Genomic DNA, 21,303 nt, shown 5'->3' on the forward strand with positions numbered 1-21,303 from the left:
CCAGATTCTCTCAGAGAAACAGTCGCATGTCAGACATGCGCCCTTTCTTGGGATGAACCTAGAGTTGTTCATAGCCTGGCCTTAATCCTGCCGATTGCATATACTGTGCTCATCTCGACCCAGTTGAGGCTGCACTTCTGTGCTTCTTGGGACGGCTCCAGGGCCATGAGGTTGGCACCCCCTGCACCCATCCACACACACAGACCAGAGGAGCGAGCATCATGGGGACAGGGACATTAATCATAGTTCCTGTTCTGCCTGGCACTGCAGCCCCAGTCCCCAGGAGTCTGTGTATTCCCATGTTCCCTTCGTCCTGCTCACAGGGAGGTGGAAATCCAGACAGAAACCTGCCTTCTCCTCCATCCCCACTTGAAGCTGCTGGTACTGCTTCTGACCATCCAGCCTTAAGATGTCCCTTCCTTCCATGGGGCCCCACAGCCACAGGCTGCCTCTCCTGCAGACTGCACACATGTCTGGCAGGAGATGGCCCAGAGAAGGTGCTAAGCAGAATGCAAGGTAGGGCTCAGCAAGGTCTGGTGTGCTGAGTGGGTTTAGACAGTGTTTTATGGGGGTCTTTCTTGTAGGTCCAGGAAACCTAGATGGCAGTCAGGCTGGCTGAGGGAGCACCCTTGGGTGCTGCCCTCTTTCCGAGTGCTCTGCTTCTCTTTGACTTTACTCTCTATCCCTTAATCACCCCAACCCACCCCTTTTCCTTCTTCCTCTTGGCTGTAGCTCCCTCACAGGGCTGGGGAGCAATAGACAAACTCTCCCAAAAAAATTTTTTTTAAGTTTCCCAAACTTTTCCAGATGCCAAGAAGGGGCCAGGGAAACTGTAACTGCAGAGGGGGGAAGGGGAGAGGAAATGTTCCAAGGCCTTCCCTCCCTTCCGCTTGGAGGCAAGGATAACTAGGGGAGCAGGGTGACTCTGGTGCCCTCAGACAGTCCACCTGGAAGGCAGAGAGGCCCCTAACCATCCCATTTTTGCTATCCCCAGCCCATCCTCCATCCTTACTCCCAAAGGCCCCAGCAGCATGTAGAGGTAGAGGCAGAGAAGGATGTCAGTGGGGCACCTAGGAACTTCTGGGGTTCAGAAGGGTGGATTTGGGACATATCCCCCCACCAGCTGACGGAGGTCAGGAGCTGAGAGAAGTGGGAGAACCTGTCCCCAAGGACGCCCTCCCCTGGAGCCTGGGGCCTGATAGAAGAACCTGCCACTGCTGGGGTTGAGGTGTGGGGGAACAGACAGGAGGGGGTAGTGTGTGAGGACAGTGCAGGGATCACTGCCCTCCCCCAGTCCCACCCTCAAGGGGTGCTGCCCCCACCTCTACCGTTCTGTCCATCCACTCCCTGGACACCTCCTAAAACAAAGGCCTCTTTGTGGTCCTGGCCTACTGGCCTGCTGCCAACGGCATTCTTTGCGTGTTTCCTGAGCACGGATCCCAGCTTCGTGGTCAGCTCCTCCCCCATCCAGCCTCCTTCCCGGCCTGACTCCTGGTGGCTCAGAGCAGTCCCCTCTCCTGTCCTGCCCAGGGTCCTTCCCCAGTTCCCATCTCTACCGTGGACAGATCTGGCAGAGAAGAGAGACTTCCAGGAGCTTGGCCACTGGGCCTTTTGTGGGGTTGGGGGACAAGTGGAGGTTCAATTGCATCCCGGCTCCAGCTGACCTTGGTGGGTTTCACTGAGCCTCTGTTGATGAGATATTATCATCTGTAAAGATGGGGAAAACAACCACCCCTTGGGGCTATCAGGCAGATTCAATGTCTACAGAACAGAGAGCTCCTGCTTACCGCAGAGTGGAAGAGGCAGTGTGTAACTCGAGCTCCCCATTTCAGCACTGCTCCCTGGGTTCCTAGGGGGCTGGAAGTGGGCTTGGTGGGCGGCTGAGGAGCTCAGAGGAGTCTCCAGAGTCTTAGGTGGGACGTTTCCCTGCACTCCTATGGGGCCCCCAAACCTATGGCCCACTCCTGGGAGTGCTGAGGCCAGTACCCCAGGGAGTCCTACTCCACCAAGAGTTGGAGCTGGGTCCCTAGCAAGTGACCTGCCTGTCCTAGGCCTGGTCCTGCTCTGTGTGCCCCCAGCCCGTCCTGGCATCCGTGTCACTCTGTAACAGCAGTGGGGTGTCCTCCCTGGGTTAGGCATAGCAGGGTGGTGCCTAGAGCCCTGAAAATAGCAGACCTGAGGAGGGCGGGGGTAGGGGGTCCAAGGAGGGATGGCCCAGCTTTTGGAGAACACTTTCGAATGTCAGCAGATGCACACCCCTCAGTCACCAGCCACACTCACACACAGAGACACACACGGTCCTAATGAAGTCCTAGATCACTGCTCTGGGGTTTTTTCCCCCCCTCTTGTTAAAAAATGTTCATAATTTGGAAAGAAAAGGAGCTTTTTACAAGCTGGCGGCTCTAGGGAACTTTCCGTCGGTTCTTTCTGGCCTCGTGATGGGTGGGGCCCACATTTCCCTTCCTTCTCTCTCTCCCCCGCTCTCCTAATAATCCCCCCTTTCCAGCCTCACCAAACACACACACCCTTTAGGAGACCTCCCGCCGGCTGTCACCCCAAGAAAACTGGAGGAAAGCCGAGGACCTGTCTGTGCCCTCCTGGGCCCCATCCAAGCGCCAGGCACAACCCTCCCTTCCCCCCCCCCCCCCCCCCCCCCACCGAGAGGTTGGCCCCCACAGGCCTAGAGTCTTCAGATTGCTAAGCTTCCCAGAATGTGTGCCTGGACCCAGGCCCGGCAGCCTGCCTGCCCTTCCCCGAGGACCTGCCCCACTCTCCCGCAGGGTGAGGGTCCCCCGAGTCCTTCTTGCATCCGGGGGCCCCGCCAGGGAGGGCGGTGCTGAGCTCACCGCCTCGGCATCTGCCCTCCCCCTGTCTCTGGTGCGAGGGCCGGCCACACTCCCGCCAGTGCCTTGCTCCCTAATAGCTTTTTAAGTCCAACCACATGTGTCTGCGGAGTGAGGAGCCGCCCCTCACGGGGCCTCGGCTCTCCTCCCTCAGCCAAGACCACCCTCCACTTGGAAGAGCCTCAGGGCTGGGGGAGGGGGAGTCTGCCTCCTGAGAGCCCATCTGCTTGCCCCGGGCCCAGCTGAGGAAGAAGGGGGTGGGCTGAGTGCTTGGGGGTCTCTTTTGGGAGTGTCGCGTGAGGCCAGCCCTCAGGCTCGGCTGGCCCCCGGTTCCCTAGCCTCTCCTCTGGGTCCTGCAGTCTAGGATCCTCTCTCTGTAGGGCAGGCCAGGAGGCGCCGGCTTGTGGGTGTGGGAGCCTGGGTGAGGAGTCCTCATCTCACCTCGAGCCTCCCTGGCCGGCGACTTTGTGCCAGCAAATCTCTCCTTGCACCCAGCGCCACAGGGGTGACCCCCCAGTCTCCCCTCAACTCAATACACGTGTGGTTCCCTGTGCGTGTGAGTGGTCTGTGGGGAGGCCTGTGGGGTGCGGTTTCGCAGAAGGGGAGTGAGGGCTGAAAAGCAACGAGGAAGCAGGCTTGGGGTCCTAATGAGAAAATTGCTTCCAGCCAGGGAGTCCTGCTCTGCGGCTGAAATTGCATCCAGCCCCAGCCAACTTTGCCGCCGCAGTACCCGCCCTTCGGAAGGAGTTGGGGAAGCAGGCGGGCAGGGGGAGGAGCGGGCTTTGCACATGACTCAGGCGCCCCTGCCCCGCTCTATACGCACACACCTTGGAGAGTCTCTTCTGCCTCACGGGGAGGAGCTTGAGGGCCAGGCTTGGCTCCGGACCCGACCGTTTGATCCTTGGGAGGCAGAGGAGGGAGTGGGGAGGGATTCCCTCTGTCTTTCTTGTTCAGTTCTGCTGCACTTACGAGGTGCTCACTGCATGCAGAGGGATTGGAGAGGTGAGCTTGCATAGGGTGGGCCCACCCACCCAGTGGCATTTACTCTTACAGTTAAAGGGTGTTAGGAGCACTTTGTTTTCACAAAGATCCTGCGTGGAGTCCCACCTTCTAGGATGCTTCATTTGAAATTCGGCCTCCCTGGGGCGGGGTGGGACCCTCTTGCCTGTCCTTCCACTCAGGGGGGCCCAGGGGTGAAAAGCTGGCTTAGCTTACATTCTTCTTTCTGTTCCTCACTTTAAGGGCTCCTGAGCAGAATCAGCTGCAGAATTTGTGGGGCCCAGTGCAAAATGCAAACTTAGGGTGCCTTGTTCAAAAATTAAGAATTTCAAGACAACAACGGTGGAAGTCAAGGTTATGAAGCCAGCCCCGCTTCCGAGGAAAGTTGGTATCACCCAGCAGCCCACTGGTTCAGGGGCTGTGGCCTTTACCCTGATCTGAAACAGGAGGTTCCACCTGCTTGTTTCCTGGATCCTGGGGAATCTCTTCACAACCTGGCACGGTCATCTCACTGCTGCCGCATCCCTCAGAGACTTACTTTCTGGATTTTAAAGATGTTGGTTAGGGAGGAGAGCTATGAGGGGAGGGAGCAGAATGAGAATGGATCACACCTTCAGTGCTTAGAGAGTCTCAGGGCAAGGCCTCACTTGTCACCCTTAAGTGAACCTGACAGTGGAACCATATCCCTGGTGAGGTGGAACCTGCAGCCTGGGCCCAGCCAGTAGCGGGTCAGTGGGACCTACCCCTCCTCCGGGATGGAGCCTCCCTCACCAATGACAAGTTCTGACGGCTGTGCCTGTGCAGAGCGGGAAGCGAGCAGGAGTGCTTGGAGGGAGGGAAAAAGGCAGGAGGAAGGAAACAACCCCATTGTCATCCCCCAAATTACTGGCTGGGATGGCAGGGGAGGAGGCGGAAAGCCGACATTGTTTACTTAATTAAAAGTAAACAACAATTTGCCGCTGCCAGCCTCCCATTAGCTGTGTGCGAGGAGCCCTATGAGCTGCAGACTCGGCTTTCGCTCCTACCAAGCCGGCTCCTGACGCCACACCCCCAGCCTTGGCTCCCCAGGGCCCCGGGCCCTCCCCTGCTCCTGTCCTCTTCAGGCTGAGGAGAGGGGAACAAGCTATTAAAAGTAAATAAATACATAAAAAGAAAACCCACTAGTGTCTCAGAGTCCTGTGGGTCAGGATGGGAATGTCAGAAACTGTCATTTGGCAGGCCAGCATGGGGCCTAGAGACCCCTGAGTGTGTACACTGAGATCTGGTTGTGGTGGGCTGGGCAGGGCAGGGCAGGGGGGCACTTCTTTGTCCAGTCAGCCAGATGTTGGACTACCTGGGGAAGGCAGCCTCCCTTCCTCCCTCCCTCCCCACCGAGGCCCTAGTCTATACTACCTGGAAGCCTGGGCCTCTCTGCCCCGCCTCCCACTTTTTCCTTTTCCCTTTTAGCAGCTTATAAACATCCTTCTCCCATCTTTTTGGCTCTGCTCCCAGAAGGGGGCTGTTCAGGGATCCTGGAGGGCTGGGGAGAGAGGCAAGCTCTTTGGGGCCTAAGGGGAGAAAGACAGCTGGAACTGGCCCCACCCCCAGGACAGTACAGCTACAAGTGACCCTAGGAACAGGGGAGGGGGTTGCCCTAAGTTGGGGTGAGGTGGGGACCCTCCCAACTCCTGATTCTGTGGAGCCTTCAATCAGGAGGGGTGGTTGGATGGCAAGAGGGGTTTTGCATGGGCTTCTGCCAGGCTCCAGGGGCTGAGCAGGACACCTTTCCAGGCATCTGTCCTCAGGAAAGCCCTCACCTCTCCTGTAGGCCCTGCCTGCAATTATGTAGAGCACAGGCTTCCATCTGGACCTCAGTGGGCATGACCTGAGGCTCATGACTTTAAAAGCTCAGGATGTGTGCTGGGAGCAGGAGCTCATACCCGTAATCAATGCTAGCACTAGGAGGCCCAAGCCAGAGGGTTGCTTGAGCCCAGGGGTTCCAGACCAGCCTGGGCAACATAGGGAGAACTTGCCTCTACTAATAATTTAAAAAAAATTAGCCGGGGGTGGTAGCATGCAGCTGTGGTCCCAACTACTTAGCCTCCTGAGTAGCTGGGACCACAGGTGCATGCTACCACCGCTGGCTAATTTTTTAGGAGAGCTAGGAGGATCCTTAAGCCCAGGAGATTGAGGCTGCAGTGAGCTATGATGGCACCACTGCATTCCAGCCTGGGCGACAGAGCAAGACCCTGTCTCAAAAAAAAGCAAAAAAGAAAACAAAAAAAAGCTCAGGGCCCGGATACTTGCAGGGAGAGAAGTACAGGAGCACGTGAAACGTACCCAGCTTTATGAAACCATTGCTGAGCCTCCTGGGGGTCAGACAGGCAAGATGGGGAGGGGTAGGTCTGAGAAAAGAGCTAGACTGAGTGAATGAAACAGTCCCAATCCCCAGGGTGTGGGGGTTGAGAACCCTGGTCTGGAGTTTGTCCCTCCACGAAGATTCAGGTCCCCACTATTCCCCTGAGCCACCATCTCACCTTTCTCCTGTCCCCATCCTCCATCGTCATTTGCCTCTTCTCATCTTACTCCTCCACCATTAGGATTCACACATACACATACACATACACATGCACGTGCACACAAGCGCACAGATCCCGGGATTCATGCACATCGGGATTTTCACATGCACTCACACACATAGACAAATCTGGGAAGTCTGTCCTGTACTTAATTGAATTAAAGGACTGGGGTTTGGCAGGACATTGTGTATCTGAGCTGCAGCCTCTTGCAGCCGTTTCAGGGGCTGATGGTTCAGGCTCCCTGTAATTCCAGCTGCTGCCACTCCCTGTGGGCAGGTGGCTGGGCCTGCGCCTGTCCCCTTTCCCCTTCCCCCTTCCCTTTCTCTCTCCTTTTACTTCCCAGGCCAGAGCCCCCAGCACAAGGCCTGGGGAGGCTGGGAACACTCAATGTACTCCTCTTCCCTTCTCTCACTTGCATTTTGGAAGCTAGTGGGAGGCTAGGGCCTCCTGGGGAGGAGGTACCCCCAGCGTGAGGCCAGGGGACTGTCAGAACAGAACAGTCCAGGCAAATCCCTGCTTCCAGGTTTTTTGCTGACCATTCTTGGGGTGGGAGCTGGAGGCACTTGCCACTGGTTGGAAAGTGGACACACTTCTTGGCCAAGTGTAAGCCACCTGGCTTTGACTGAAAGGTGGAGTCTGGTCTAAGGGCTTTGGGGAACCCTACTGGAGTGGCCAGGAACCATAATGGTTGGGGGAGTGGTGCCAGTGGATGGAGTGTGCTGCAGGGCAGGAGGGATGCTTTTTTTTTTCCTTCTAATTTGATTTAATTAGAATTCTTCTTCTTTTTTTTTTTTTTTTCCCCCGAGATGGAGTCTCACTCTGTAGCCCAAGCTGGAGTGCAGTGGTGGGATCTCGGCTCACTGCAACCTTCGCCTCTGGGGCTCAAGCGAGTCTCCTGCCTCAGCCTCCCAAGTAGCTGGGACTAGAAGCATGTGCCACCACACCCAGTTAATTTTTTTGTATTTTTAGTAGAGATGGGGTTTCACCATTGTTGCCCTGGGTGGTCTCAAACTCCTGAGCTCAGGTGATCCACCCGCCTCAGCCTCTCAAAGTGCTGGGATTACAGGCGTGAGCCACCGCACCCAGCCAGAAGGGATGTTTTTTACCTCCATTTCTTCCCTCCACTTCAGCCTCTGCTTTGACAGGCTCTGGGGGTGGCAGTAAGCCTGTTCTCAGCTCCCCTTTACTAGGGACAGGTGATTTCACTCTGGCCGCTCCTTGGAGAACAGAGTGGTTGAGCTCAGGCCCCAGCTCTCAGAGGGACCTAGTACCGAGCCCAGCCCCCACTCTGAGGAAGCCTTGGATGGACCATTCCTGGCCCAGAGCCTGAGGCCATTGGAAAGGGCCTATATCCGGAACCGGTGAAGGAGAGAGCCCAGGAGCCTCACTGTGGGTGGGAGAGGCGTGGTCAACCAGCCTTGCCTCCTGGGGCATCAGCTCCCAGCTTGTGCTGCACTCTCTGACCACGCCTTTGTGGGGCACCTGCTGTGTGTAGAATCTACCCCGAAACCTATAGCTTAGAAGAAGCATGGGCAAGCTGCTAATGGCTGGTAGTATGGGTGTCCAGGGACCTGTTGGAGAAGCCCAGTCCAGCCCTACATGTGTGACCCTTGGTGCTTGGCAAGGCAGGGGGGTAGGGAGCAGCGCTCGCACAGCCAGCTAGACTGTTTTGCTCTGGGGCCTGAGGATTAGGGGGTCAGGGAAGCAACCAGGCCCAGCCCAGGGCCCTGTGAAGTGATCTGCACTGCCCAGGGTCAGAGGGATGGGGGGGGGGTAGGCCTCACCTCGGCTAACCTCCCGGCGGAACAAAGGGGCCTTTCTCCACGCCCGCCCGGGAGGGTGTGCCCGCCCGGCTGCTGCCGCCACTGCAGAGGGCGCTGATTTTTTTTTTTTTTTTTTTCTTCCTGACTTTTCTCCATTTTTCTCTGTCTCTGGTTCCTGATCTCTGACTTTTAGTCTCATTTTTTTCACTTTTTATGGGGGTAGGGTAGAGATCTTCCTTTTCAAGTGTTCACCAATTGCAGAGACAAGTCTGCATTGCCAAAAGGTAAGGACATCCTGGGTGCGTTAGGAATACTCCTGGGGTCACATGGCCTTAGACCCCCTCCCCCAAATCGAGGGCAGCTCCGTTCTGAAACAAGCAGGCAGGACTCAGAGCGGCAGCCACGCAGGGTGGGACCGGGCTCACTGGATAACCCCCAATCAAGCTATATACCTGGCAGGTCCCCGCCTTCTGTTCGCCCACGCATTTCGCGGCCCCCTTTCCATCCGGCCCCCGCATCGCAAGCTGTTCCTAATCAATGCGAAGGGGAAACTCGGCCCTCACATCACATCACATCACGGGATGTGTTTGGCAGCGACAGCAACAGGAGCCGCTGTCACGGGTAGCTCCTTCCTTGGTGCATAACCCAGGGTCCGAGTGGCCTGGGCCTGAGTGGGTTCTTCTCCTTCCTCTTGGGACCCCCTGGGTATGCAGAGGGAACCACATCCCCTGTAGCTCTGGGCTGGTAGCTGGCCGCGCCCCGCCGCAGCCCTCGGAGGCAGCTAGTGTTAACTCGCTGCGCCACCTAGCTACGGCATCGGGGAGAGCAGCGCTTCGCTGCCTGAACCGCGTCGCTTCCTGAGCCGCGCCTCTCCCTGAGCCCTGCTGCCCGGCAGTTTGGGGAAAGCCTCTTTTGGGTCCTTCAGGGAGTTATGAATGAGGAATTTGGCACCTGCCAGTCGGAGGATCAATGTCACTTTGTCCCTTCAGCAGCCTTTGCTGTCCTTATGCAAGCTTGATACTGTATAGTATATAAAACTGAAAGTTAAAATATGTTCAAAAGAAAAAACTCTGTAAAAATCCCCACTCACATCTCATGGTGCTGAGCAGGTCTTGGTTGTGTTGCACCAAGAAGCAAGAGAAACACACTGGAGGTCTAACAGCAGCAAGTCTAGGATTTAGAGCCTAGGCTTCTGATTCCAGGCCCAGGGCGCTGTGCAGCAATCGGTGCCGTCCATTCAGCCCAGCCCTGCCCAGGCTCTTAGGGCTCCAAGCTGGAAATTTGCAGTTAGAGGCCCAGATTCCTCGTATTTCCTCTGGACAGTGGCTGCTTTAGAGTCTCCAGGGCAAGGAGAGGAGCAGGCCTGCGAGAGAGTGCTCCGCTACCTTCCCGTGCTGTGCTGTTCTCAGGCTCCAGTTCCTTCCTCTGATCATTCCAGCCCTTGAGTATGGCGCAAATATGTCCAGTCCTGTGTCTGGAACCACCTCGGCTTTGCAGGAGGATTAGCGGCATCAGGGTTTCCACATTAATTCACTGGACATGAGTGTCGGTGGTTGGGCTGCAAGAAAGCTATTCTTTCTTCAGGAAGGGGAAGGTATCAGCTGGTGCCTCTGTTCTCTGGGTGGTCAGTGTAGCCATGGTTTGAAGAAGGATCTAGAAGCGTCTCTGCGGAGTCTTATCATCCACTGCAGGTGTGCTTTGAGATGTGGGGGATGTAGCAGCAAACAAAACCAACAGAGAGGGCTTGTCCTCAAGGGGCTGATGGTCTAGTGGGGTCAGGACCTCCTGGCCTGAGTGGCCTGGTGGCCAGGTCTCTGGGGCTCTCACACCTTCCAGAGCTAGAGTCTCCCACTTCCCCAGCCATGGACCAGCCAGAGGTTCCCTGTGTAGGTGGGATTTGGAGGAAAGGCTGTTTAGTTCCCAGCCTCCAGGTGGGAGAAGGGCCCCACTTAAACATCTGATTATGGTGGGCATTTGTGTTTGTTGCTTGTCCATGAGCCAGGCTCAGTCTCTGCCACACCAAGGCAAGTCTCCGGGTGAAAAAGGCCCCTTTGGAGTCACCAGCCTGGGTATTGAGTGCTCTCTCATAGGTCATAGGGGTTGAGAAAGTTAGCACCTGAGGAGGGGAGGCAGGTGGCTTCGGCCTAACTCCCACTTCCCCACAGGGTGAATTGACGTAGGTGGGTTCTACAGTTCTAATCCCAGGCCCTGAGGTTTCCTGGATGGATTCTTCCAAGGAAAGGGAACAGTGGAGGGAGGCAGGAGCAGAACTCTCCTTAGGGCCAGAAAGAGAGCAGGGGGCAGAGAGAGGTGGTGGGAGAGGCTGATGCTCCCTAATCCTTGCCGATTCTCTGTCCCTTTTGATTTCCTCAGGCAAATAGGCAGAGAGCTTAGGGACCTTCCCCTGCCTTGGGCTAAAGTGAATTTCCTGCTCTATAGGGTCTCACTTCTTCCACCTTCCTTTTCTTGGCCAGTTGTTCCTTCTCTGAGCCTCCTCCTTTTCCTTTTCCTCTTCCTTCCCTCTCTTCCCCAGAAGCATTCAGGGGTGGGTGAGTAGGGGCTACTTGTCCTGGGGTCTCCGCAGCTCCTCACTCTGCTGAGTGCCCACCAGACAGATACTGGCAGCTACATGCAGCCCAGCAGTTGTGTACACAAAGCTACTCCTGAGTATCTTTAGGAAAGTTTTCCTCTTTCTGTTTTTTTTTTTCCTTCTTCTCCCAAAGGAATAATTTCCTCTCTGCTGTTTTTGTTTTTGCCCTCTTTCCCTGCCTCTCTCAGAATCTTGTACTGTACTTCTCTGATTCTTTTTGCCCCAGTCTTCTTTCTTTGCTTTGACCCTGATTCTCTGCTGTGGCTCCTCCTTCTCTCTCTATCTTCTAGTTTTAGTTTTAGTTTTGTCCTTTGGTTGCTCTCTGGCTCTGGGGCTTCCTGCCTTCTCGCATCCCTCCTCTAAACTCCTGCTTGTCCCAGGCGCATCCCTTGAGTGGCCTGCAGAGCCTCTGCCTCCTGCTTCTCATACGAGGTTGGCATTAGGGTCTGGAGGACTCTGTCCCTTTATGAATAATTAGACCAAGGGCAAGTGTATATGGGGGTAGGAGGAGGGTGATGCCTAGCCCTGGGAGGTGGGGACACTATTAATAGCCCTAAGAGCAGCTGGGGGTGAGAGTGATTGTCTGGCCAGCCTGTCTTGTCCTGGGCAGCTCAGAGGGCCAGAAAGGGCAGTGCTGGAAATAGAGAAAGCGGGTGGGGGTGGAACCAGGATGGGACACCCCCTCCCCAGGGCCCCTCTCTTTTCTTGGCATGTGGAGTGTGGAGGACATTCTCCACTGTCAGTTTTTCTTCATCAGGTTGGGGAGGGGATAGAAGCTTCAGGGACTGGGGGCCACTTGCCTGGACCCCACCATCACATGACTCCTGGCCCCAGGCCCTCTTAGAAATGCTGGCTCCAGCTGCTGGCTGAATCGTGGCACCAGCCAGCACTGCCAGGAGAGGCGCCTGGCCTGGCTGCCCATGGGCCTGTGCCTGTGCTCCTGGTTTTCTCAGCTCTCTGTATTCCAAGGCTGGGCTGGGCTGGGCTGGGCTGGGCAGGCCTTGGGCCTAGCACTCCCAGAATGCATCCTCCCTGTTCCCTGTTGGCCCTCTCTCCCCCACCCCCCATTTCTAGTATGGTGACTGTCTTGAGACCACTGGATGGCTACTGTGCACTGATGTGGGGAGGGATATGTCTGTATGGGTGTCTGCCCAGGCTCTGCCATTATATTTACAGAGAAGCCTCCCTGTTGCTCTTTGTAGATGGTAGTGGGCCAGGCCCCAAGGGAGCCCCTCTGCTCACTGGCAGTGGTCTCTGGGGCAGGACACCAAAAACTGCAATCTAGGACACACTCACCACGTACTCAAGAGCATGAGCTCCTGGGGAGGGGAGCTGAGGGTCAGCCACAGCTTCCCCCCGAGGGTGGGAGGTGGCATTTAAATAGAGTTGAGAAGGAGGAATAAGCGTTCAGCAAATGGAGATAAAGGGAAATAGTAATCCAGGTGGAAGGACAGGCGACGTTTATGTAGCCCCAACTATGAGCCAGGCCCTGAGCTAAGCACCTTATTATACATATTTTCTCATTTATTCCTCACCCAGGAATACTAATAGTAGATGTTATCTCCCTTTTACAGATGAGGAAACAGTTCATAACTTGGCCAAAGTCACGGGCTGGTAGGTTCTGGAGCATGGATGTGAATTTGGGGGAGCCCTGGTATGCCGTTGCTGGCCACCCACCTCCTTCCTCCTCCTACCCTCCACTTCAGCCTGCCCCCTTTGGCCCCTCTTTGCTGGGGCAAGGCCAACTTACCCAGGACAGGGTATCCAAAGTGGTAGAGCACTGTGTTGTACCCCCTCAGTGGATACAGGCTCCAGACCAAGGGCACCTCCCTGGGTAGGCCAAGGGCAGGCTCAGAGGACAGGTGAAGCAGACCCAGGCCAATGGCTCCTGCCTTTCTCCATCTCCCCAAGATGTTTTTCTTTGCCTTCTTCTTTGCCTGTCATCTTCGATCTCTTCTGCTCTGATGGGAATTCCTGCCCCAGGTATCTCTGAAACACCCCAGACAGTGTTGCCACCATGCCCTGGGTCCACTTGTTCCCTCCATAGTCAGGTGTCTGAGGTGCCAGGTTTGGTGCTGGGTCACCTTGCCATAGGCAGACCTAGGGGGAGCCTGCAGGCTGCCTCGCATGTCTCATTGCTGCTGTGACTGGGGGTCTCATTAACTTGTTGGGCTGGTCCTGGAGTGGCCATTGGCAGGTGGGCCTTTGTCCACCTGCCGGGTGCTCTGCTCTGCACCAGGGGCATATCCCTTCTCTCTCTCCTTTGCTGGCCACTGCCTGTCATCCCTTGGGGAAGAGCAACTGAGCATTCAGCTCCCCAGTGCCTCCTGGCTTCTCCCACTGTTCCATGCCTGGGCCCATCTCCAGGAGTTCTCCCTGGGCTGGGGACAGCTGCTAATGAACCGGAGCCGGGCAGAGAACGCTGAGCAGCTCACACCAAAAAAACTCCCTGAAGGGCTCCGGGGCCACTTGCTGGGGATGGAAGGGAGGTGGGAGTTCTGTTGTTTTCTTGGAGGAAAATTTTGAGCTTAGGAACACCTTTCTCATTTTATGAGGGAGGCAGTGATGGGCTGTGTGACTGGAAGGCTTCTGGCTAGGAGTCCGTCTCCACATGGGGAGTGGAGGCAACCAAGGACTGTAGGAGACAGGCCTTCTTCACCTCGACACCGTGAGGGACCTGAGGCTTTCAGATGAAGCGTGAGACTGCTCTGCTGGTCTCCTGGGTATAAGATAAGCTGACGGACTTGCTTTCTCCTCGCTTCCGGAAGCCTCACTGCCGAGCTGTGAGTCCTGCAGTAATCAGGCCTGGCCCTTGCTCCAGGGGCACCCGTAGAGGCTGGGGTCCATTGGAATGGAGAACGTAGTTCTTCCTGGGATCAGGAGATGGAGAGGGGAATGTCCCATCCAGATGCTGGCCCTTCATCTGCCAGGTTCCTGTGCCTTCCCTACCGCCCCCGCCCCCACAATGGCTTTCCTTGAGCCTAGGCCCTAGGGGCAGCCAGAGCAGGCCTAGACCACATGTGAGTGTGACTTGGTTTCTTCCTTTTTCCTGTCACTTATCCCCTCTGCCATGTCCTCTTCCCCCATCTCCAGCAGGTCAGTCAAGTCAAAGGCGGAAGCCTCTTTGGAGCTATGAGCAGGGAGGGAATGAGGAAAGGGGAGAGGACAATAATGGGGTGACATGTTCCCCTGTCCTTATCCCTGCCCCCACCCACAGCTTGAGGGCTATGCTTCTTGTTGGGGTGCCTGCTTTAAACCATGTGAGACTCTAGGGATGACAGAGGAGGAAAAAACCTGCCACCTCAGGATGACTCCAGGATGTGTGTGTGCGTGTGTGTGTCTGTGCACATGTGTGTGTGCACATGCATGGTGGCTGGTGGGGCAGGTGAGGAATGGAGAGGAGAGGAAGACCCTAGAAGGCCCTGGCCAAGCCTCACCCCCTCCGTCTGCCCTCTGGCTGCCCTGCATTCTCAAGGACTTCCTTGGTCCCCTGAGTCTCCTGTTTGCTGAGACGGGGAGAACCCCTCTGTGACCCGTCCCCTTAGCCCCCCATCTGTCCACCATTCCCCTCCTCAGGGTGTCTCACATTCTCAGACTTGGGTTTCAGGAGGCACAATAGTTACATTCTCCAGCTCTGATTGCTACAGGCGGAGCCTCTGGCTCCCCTTGAGATTGGGTTTCCCGTGCCCTGGATGCTCCGGAATCTCAGAGGAAGGGGGAGAGAAGTAGGAGGCGGGTGCAGTGCTGGGAGGACCAGTGATTGGCCCCAGAATCGCATCAGCCCTTCAGAGGATGGGGTGTTACAGCTGCCCAGAGGCACCCCCAGAACAGAATGTACCCCCACTTGCTTCTGGAACGTCAGGCCTGGGAGGGCCAGGGGATGGGCAGGCACGCCCCAAGGGCTGTTCTCCCCATTTCCAAAGGCCAGCGGTTCCTGCAGAGTTGAAGGGGGTTCCTCTCTGGTGGCTCCAGATGTACCATCTCACTCCACCCTTTCTTGACAGCGAGAAGTGGCTAGTGGCACCTCCGTGTGTGTGTGTGTGTGTGTGTGTGTGTCTGAGAATATGAGTGCATGCATCCAAGTGTATGCACATGCCTGGGTATGCATATGTGGGTTCAGCTAAGGCCAAATCTGTGCACGCCCCTCAGCCTCCATAAAATTTGTTAGGCCAAAGTCTGTGGGGGCAATTGGCCAGCAAATTATACATGGCTCCTTTCACAGCACAAGTTTGTTTCGAGTGGGAGCTGAGGCCAGTGTTGGCTGTAGCCAGCAGGAATTCCTCCCTCACCCTAGTGGGAACCATAACTATCTCCCCATCTGTAGCTAGAAAAATATTATACTAAAATCATGCAGCCGGGCGCGGTGGCTCACACCTGTAATCCCAGCACTTTGGGAGGCTGAGACGGGCGGATCACGAGGTCAGGAGATCGAGACCATCCTGGCTAACACGGTGAAACCCCGTCTCTTCTAAAAATACAAAAAATTAGCCGGGCCTGGTGGTGGGTGCCTGTAGTTCCCAGTACTCGGGAGGCTGAGGCAGGAGAATGGTGTGAACCCAGGAGGCGGAGCTTGCAGTGAGCTGAGACCGCACCACTGCACTCCAGCCTGGGCAACAGAGTGAGATTCCGTCTCAAAAAAAAAAAAAAAGTGCTGTCAATTGGAGTTTATGTGCAACCCTAGGCTCCTCCTGGCTGCTGGAGCTTCCCCTCCAGAGCCCTACTGAAGAGGCAGAGTCCTCTTGGAAACGGGCGCAAGCACACGTGCCTGCAAACAGCAGAAGGAAGAGAGGGAGGTGCTGAAGAGGTGAGGGGACGGCAAAGGAAGGACAGAGGGAGGGGAGCCAAGGGAGACAGGGAAGTAAGATCACAAATGGGGATCCAAGGGGAAAGGCAAAGAGCTGAATAAAAGAAGTAAGGTGGGGATTTGTTCCAGGGGCTAAGGAGGGGAGCTGGTGTGGGTGTGAGAAGGGAAATTTTGCAGGGGAACTTTGTGGCTGTTCCAGGGGATACTGAGGAGCCCCCAAGGAAGAGAGGGGCCCAGAGTGGCCACTTGGCTGAGCCTGGCTCTGGGCTGGGCACTGCCAGAAGCCTCCAGCCCACAAGCTGTTGATGCTGGGGAATGACCCGTGGTGTGCAGATGAATACAGAGTGGCCCCAGAACCTGGAGCCAAATCCCGTTTCGAAGGCTTGTTCAGCAGAGCCCACTTGGGCCCATGCAGAGACAGAGTCCAGTCTTATCGCCTGTTCCTTCATAGCCCTCCCTTCCAGATGTCTGCAGAGTGGCCAGAACCATGGGCAGGGGAAGCCTCTGCCTCAGAGACATGGATCTCATGAGTAGCCCAGGTCCCCAGAGAAGGACAACCAGCAGAGTTGTGTCTTTGTGTGACATGAGTCAGCCTGACACCCCCAAACAGCATCGAGAATGAGCTGTGGGCTCTGAGATACTCTCCCTCCCCTAGCCTGGCCCAGAAACCAGGGACCTCGAATGCTGGCCTGGCCAAGGCACCTGTCGGACACAGCGGCTGGGCTCAGGTTTTAGGCAGCTGCATTTGATGGGCCGAGTGGGAAGCAGCTGAGAGCACAGAAAGATCTCTCCAGCTCCCAGCACCAGCATGGAGGGAAACTCTGTGTTGGTGTGGGGCGAGGGGAAGCAGCAGCACCCACTCTATCCCATCTCCAACCAGTCTCTCCAGGAAGCACTGGGAGCCACAGTCCCTTAAGTGATTGGGAGGGTGGTTGGGTGACCCTGAACTTAAAGGTATGCAGTTAATGTCCTCACTGGCTGGCAAGCAGGCTGGAGAGAAGCCTGAGGCCAGAAAGGCTTCCAGGGGACATGGCCCCAGAAGACTGGGGAATCAGAGACACAGCCCTTGGGGGCGTGGGCCGATGACAGAGGATAAAAGATAAAAGATGGAGCCCGGCACCTGCCTGCGTTGTGCCAGCCAACGCTGTCCCTGCCCCTCCACTGGCCCATAGGCCACCAGCTGGCCCATTGTCCCCAGTGAGAGAGCAGACTCTGGAGGGGGCTCCCTTGTGGGCAGGGGCTCACTCATGCACGCCTGCCTGGCAGGGACTGCCAGGGGAGAGCCACCCCGGGCTCAGGGGCGAGGAGGGAAGAAGGGGGGTGGCCGAGAGACGGAGCGTGGAGACTGAGTGGGAGGCCCGGCCAGAGTCCGGGAGGCCGCCCTCCACCTTTATAGTGGAGAACAGAGCCCTGCCATGCTGCAGTCAGGTCCCCTCCTGTGTTGTTGGCAGTGGGCAGTGTGCGGGGCCTGTGAACAGGAGATAAAGAGTTCAGGCAGAGTGTTTTTCCTCACTAACCGTGGATTTGTATATTTGTTCAGCTGGTGGCTGTGATAAGCCCCATTCTGCCAGATAAAAGCAGAGCAGCCACGAGGCAGGGCCTGGGGAGGGGCATCCTAAAGGGGCCTTCCTTCTCTCTGTCCCAAATCCCGGGGTTATCCCTTCCCCCGGGGAGCCCAGACAGGCAAGGCAGTCACAACATGGAGATGCTCTGCAGCTCCTGTTGCCCGGGGGGCTGTCCAGAGCAGGCCCAGACCTCAAGGCAAGGCTCCCCAAAGAGCCCACCAGGTAAGAAAGCTGGCCCACATTGCGCTTCTGGTGGGCAGGACATCTCTTTGCCTCCCCAGGAGCACTTCCACCATGGACCTAGTGGCCTCTCTGGGCCCTGCAGCCACTTGCTGGTTCTTGCCAGCCTCCTTCCTCCATCCATCCAAGGCACATCCCCAAGCTGACAGGGTGCTCAGAGACCTTCCCCTGTCACATCCCTGGTGTCCCGAGGTACCTGCTGCCCTCTCGGGACAGGGGTCTACCACATACCTGCTGCCCTCTCGGGACAGGGGTCTACTCTTGAGCTAGTTAAGGCCCTGGGCCTTGAGATGCCCTGTGAGGACTTCAGCCACCTTTGAGTAGAGCTGTGGTGTCCCCCGCTCCTGGCCTCAGCCTTCCCTGCTCCTTTCACTGTGCTGGCCAGAGGGGAGAAGGGGAACACCACTTGAGCAGATCAGTGGGGCCCTGGCTGCAGCTGCCCCAGCCGCAGGCCTGGCTCCCGTGCCTCCGAGCCTGGGTCCAGATTTCCCATGTCTCTGCCTTTTGTCCTGGAGCTGAGCTGAGCATGTCAGGGGCCGGCGGTGGCGGCACTGTGGGCCTCCGGCTGGGGCCGCCAGCCGTAAGATGGCTGCCAAGGTCTAAAATGGCTGCCAGCAGCGCCCGGAGCAGCGCCCGGAGGCGCGTGGCAGGGGCCTCGCTCGCACCGGATCCTCGCTCCCTCTTGTTCCTTTACACAGAGCTAATAGTAATAACAGCAATAACATTTTGGGGCTGTGTCCTGATTTAGAAGGATTTCCTGTCTGTCGCGCTCTCCTGGAGCCCCATTTGCCTCTGCCTCAGTCGCTGGCCCACCTCCATCTCTTTGTCGGGTTCCCTCTCGGCTGTCCCTGGGCTGAGTACATGCGTGTGCATCCATACATGCATGTGCACAGGCACATGGCTTACCATCTCCACTTGGCCTTTCGCAGTGGGTTGACACCGCTCCCATGGGGTGGACTCTGAGGCTTCCTCCTTCTTCCCCTGACTCTACTGATCCATCTCTGGAGGGCTTGTTGGGGACTGAGTTGTCCCTAGGATGGGTGGGGTTCATAGCAGAGAGACCCCTGGGCAGTAGAGTGGGGACCATGTGCCCCTCGCTGACCTCTGCACATGTATTGTGAGGCTGTGCCCTTCCCAAGCCATGATTTAGAGCAGCCACAGGACTGGGGTCTGAGGAGGCCCCGGGGCGGGCTGCCTGCTCCCTAGACCCCTTGGCTGCCATTGCCAGCCTGGCTGGGGCTCAAATCAGACCCAGAAACCCAGCAATGGGCCAAGGTGAGAGAGTGAGGTAGTGTCAAGAAAGTTCACATTCACACCATGCTATGGCACAGAGAGGTTGCCCTCTCAGGGAACACGGGTGGGCTTCCTCCAGAGCAGAGAGTGCCACTAACAAAGAGATGACTCAGGGTGGGAACCTCTTTTTGTCAAACATATCATCAGGGCTGAGTGAAAGGGGAGGTATGGAAGGATACACCCCAAACCAGAGGTGGTGAAGTGTATCGTTCCATATTAAAAGCACTTGTTAGCACTTTCCGTATTAAAAAGAACTACATTTTCTTGACTCGCTACAATAGGATTTATTTTTTGGAATTAAAAAATCAAAGTTAAGTGGGGATGGGGTGGAGGGGGAGTGGGGCCTGAAACAGTCACCCTTTTTCACCCATTACATTAAGGCAGGTAGCCTGGAGCGTGCCAGTGCTTTCAGCCCCAGACATGGTGGGGCCCTCATGCTGCAAGCAGGGGTGCCACCCAGGTGGGCTGCATCCTGTCGTCCAGCCCTAGCACCCAGCTCTGTTCCTTGCCTCCTGAGTGACTGATGGGGTCCCTCACCCCAACCCTAGGGGTGATGTCACCTTTTGGGAACCTCCTTTATGGTGGGGGCAAGCAGGTTGAATCAGGGTGGTGGCAAGACCCAGGAGGCAGGAATGCTCTTCAAAGTTGGGCAAAGCCCTGGCCAATACCAAGGCAAGGTTTTCAGATGCCACCCCTATGTGGTCCCCCTGTGAGCAGCTGATTCTTTACCAAATGCCTGGCTTCCTCCTGCCCCACAACCTGCCTGGCCCCCCTCCACCACCCTCTCGCCAGCTGTCATGCCCAGGCAGGCATTCTGGAGGTCCCCGTTGCGCCCCTGGCACACAAAGCTTTGAGGACCAGGGGGACGGGGGTGGGGGGCTTTCCCAAGCTCAGCAAAATATTCACACACACACTCCACCCTGCCCCCAGTCCTCTGTGAGCTCCCACTGCACAATGAGCCCTTGTCTCGGGGCTCCCTCTGAGCAGCTGTGGCACCGGGGCATGAGACAGCCCAGACAGGCTGGCACAGAGCGGGCGACAGCGTCAGGGCAAACCTCCCCCCTCTGGGTTGCCAGGCACTGCCTGTGAGCATAAAGGTGAGGTGGGGGAGGCGCAGGCAGACAGGAATGGCTTCAATTAACCAAGTTAGGGAAGGGGATGCTCCTCTGGGAGCTGAAGCTGGGTGGGGGATGGGGGGACCCTTGGGTCTGTCCCCACTGTGGAGAGAGAGAGTCTCTGACTTCTCTCTTGGGACCCTCCTTGCTCCGGACTCTTGGCCGGTGCTTCTTGCCTGAGGGTGGCTTTGCCCTTAAGGGCACAGTGGACAATGTCTCGGGACAGTTTGGGTTGTCACAACTGGGGTGCTACTGTCATCTAGTGGGTGGAGGCCAGGGATGCTGCTCAGATACCCTACAGTGTACAGGCTGTTCCCCACCACAGAGAGCAATCCAGCCCAAATGTCATCAGTGCTGAGGCTGAGAAACCTGCATTGGGCCTATCTTTCCTTCCCTGCTTTGGGTCTCCCTGAGCCTCCCGGGGCTGGTTTAGGGAGAGAGTGGGATGAAGGTTTCTGTGGCCGGGCTGGGCCCTCCCTGCTCTTGCACCAGGCTGGAGGGGCCAGTGCTTGGCTGGTGCTTATGGAGAACTTTGCTCCTGACACATCCTCCCCTTTGTGTCTCCTGCAGAATCCGGACAATCAGATAGTTCAAACCAGCAAGGAGATGCGGACATCAAACCACTGCCCAACGGTCAGTGCCCCCAACCTGCCCAGCTACGTTGTCCTTCATGCCCCTCCACTTCCTTCCCCTACCCTGGCTGCCCTGGCCACCCTCACTTCTTCCCCTTCATTCAGCTGTCCCTTGACTGAGCTTAGCCTGCCTGAGGGGATGGGGGCACACCTAGAGCATCTCAGTGTAGACCTGAAGGCCAGCCTGGAGCTGGAAACGGGACTTGGGAGGGACAGTCAACAGTGGGGAAGATCTTTGGAAATAGCCAGGCAGCCCCCTTCTGGCCTTGTCTTGACTCACTCATCCTTTCCCCTCTTCAGGGCACTTAAGTTTCCAGGACTGTTTTGTGACTTCCGGGGTCTGGAATGTGACGGAGCTGGTGAGAGTATCACAGAGTAAGTGAGTCCTTCCTTCCAGGCCAGGGATGGGGATTGAAAATGAGGAGGTGGGACCTCATGGGATGTCCTCCTAATGGGGTCTTAGGGCAGGTGGATGGGGACAGATGCTTTCTGGGACACTCTCGGCCCCACTGGTGCTGGGCTGGGTACAACAGAGTCTTCCAGAGAGGCCTGTCTCTAGTCTCCATTGCTTTGAAGGAAAAAGAAAAAGTCACAACCAAAGGCTCTTCTCCTGTGACCCCCTAGCTGGGAGGAGGTTCCTTAGCAGCCCAGATGGCCCACTTTCTCCCATCTCCTGGCCCCACTCTGGGCTTCTGGGAAGCCGTTCATGACAACAAAACAGACCCCATCAGGCCTCCCCGCATCTCCAAACCTCATCACCCTCTCATTCTTCCTAGCTCCTGTTGCAACAGCATCAGGGCCCAACTTCTCGCTGGCGGACCTGGAGAGTCCCAGCTACTACAACATCAACCAGGTGACCCTGGGGCGGCGGTCCATCACCTCCCCTCCTTCCACCAGGTGA

General features: G+C 56.7%; 1 protein-coding gene and 1 long non-coding RNA gene across 6 annotated transcripts in view; one reads left to right on the plus strand and one right to left on the minus strand.

Moving 5' to 3' along the window:
- NFIX (nuclear factor I X) overlaps positions 1 to 21,303 on the plus strand; it is a 102,323-nt gene that overhangs the window by 56,922 nt on the left and 24,098 nt on the right. For all 5 annotated transcript variants that reach the window (XM_025367431.1, XM_025367433.1, XM_025367432.1 and 2 more), the window contains exons 3-5: positions 20,341 to 20,403; positions 20,703 to 20,777; positions 21,179 to 21,299. In XM_025367431.1, the coding sequence (XP_025223216.1) occupies positions 20,341 to 20,403; positions 20,703 to 20,777; positions 21,179 to 21,299 (259 nt within the window). The remainder of the gene's footprint in view (positions 1 to 20,340; positions 20,404 to 20,702; positions 20,778 to 21,178; positions 21,300 to 21,303) is intronic.
- Positions 17,066 to 19,135, minus strand: LOC112612652. The gene is made up of 2 exons (XR_003116881.1): positions 17,594 to 19,135; positions 17,066 to 17,558 (listed from the first exon to the last, which is right to left on the minus strand). It is a non-coding gene; the product is annotated as an uncharacterized LOC112612652 (long non-coding RNA).

This window comes from Theropithecus gelada, chromosome 19, assembly GCF_003255815.1.
Source record: "Theropithecus gelada isolate Dixy chromosome 19, Tgel_1.0, whole genome shotgun sequence".
In the NCBI taxonomy this organism is placed as follows: domain Eukaryota; kingdom Metazoa; phylum Chordata; class Mammalia; order Primates; family Cercopithecidae; genus Theropithecus; species Theropithecus gelada.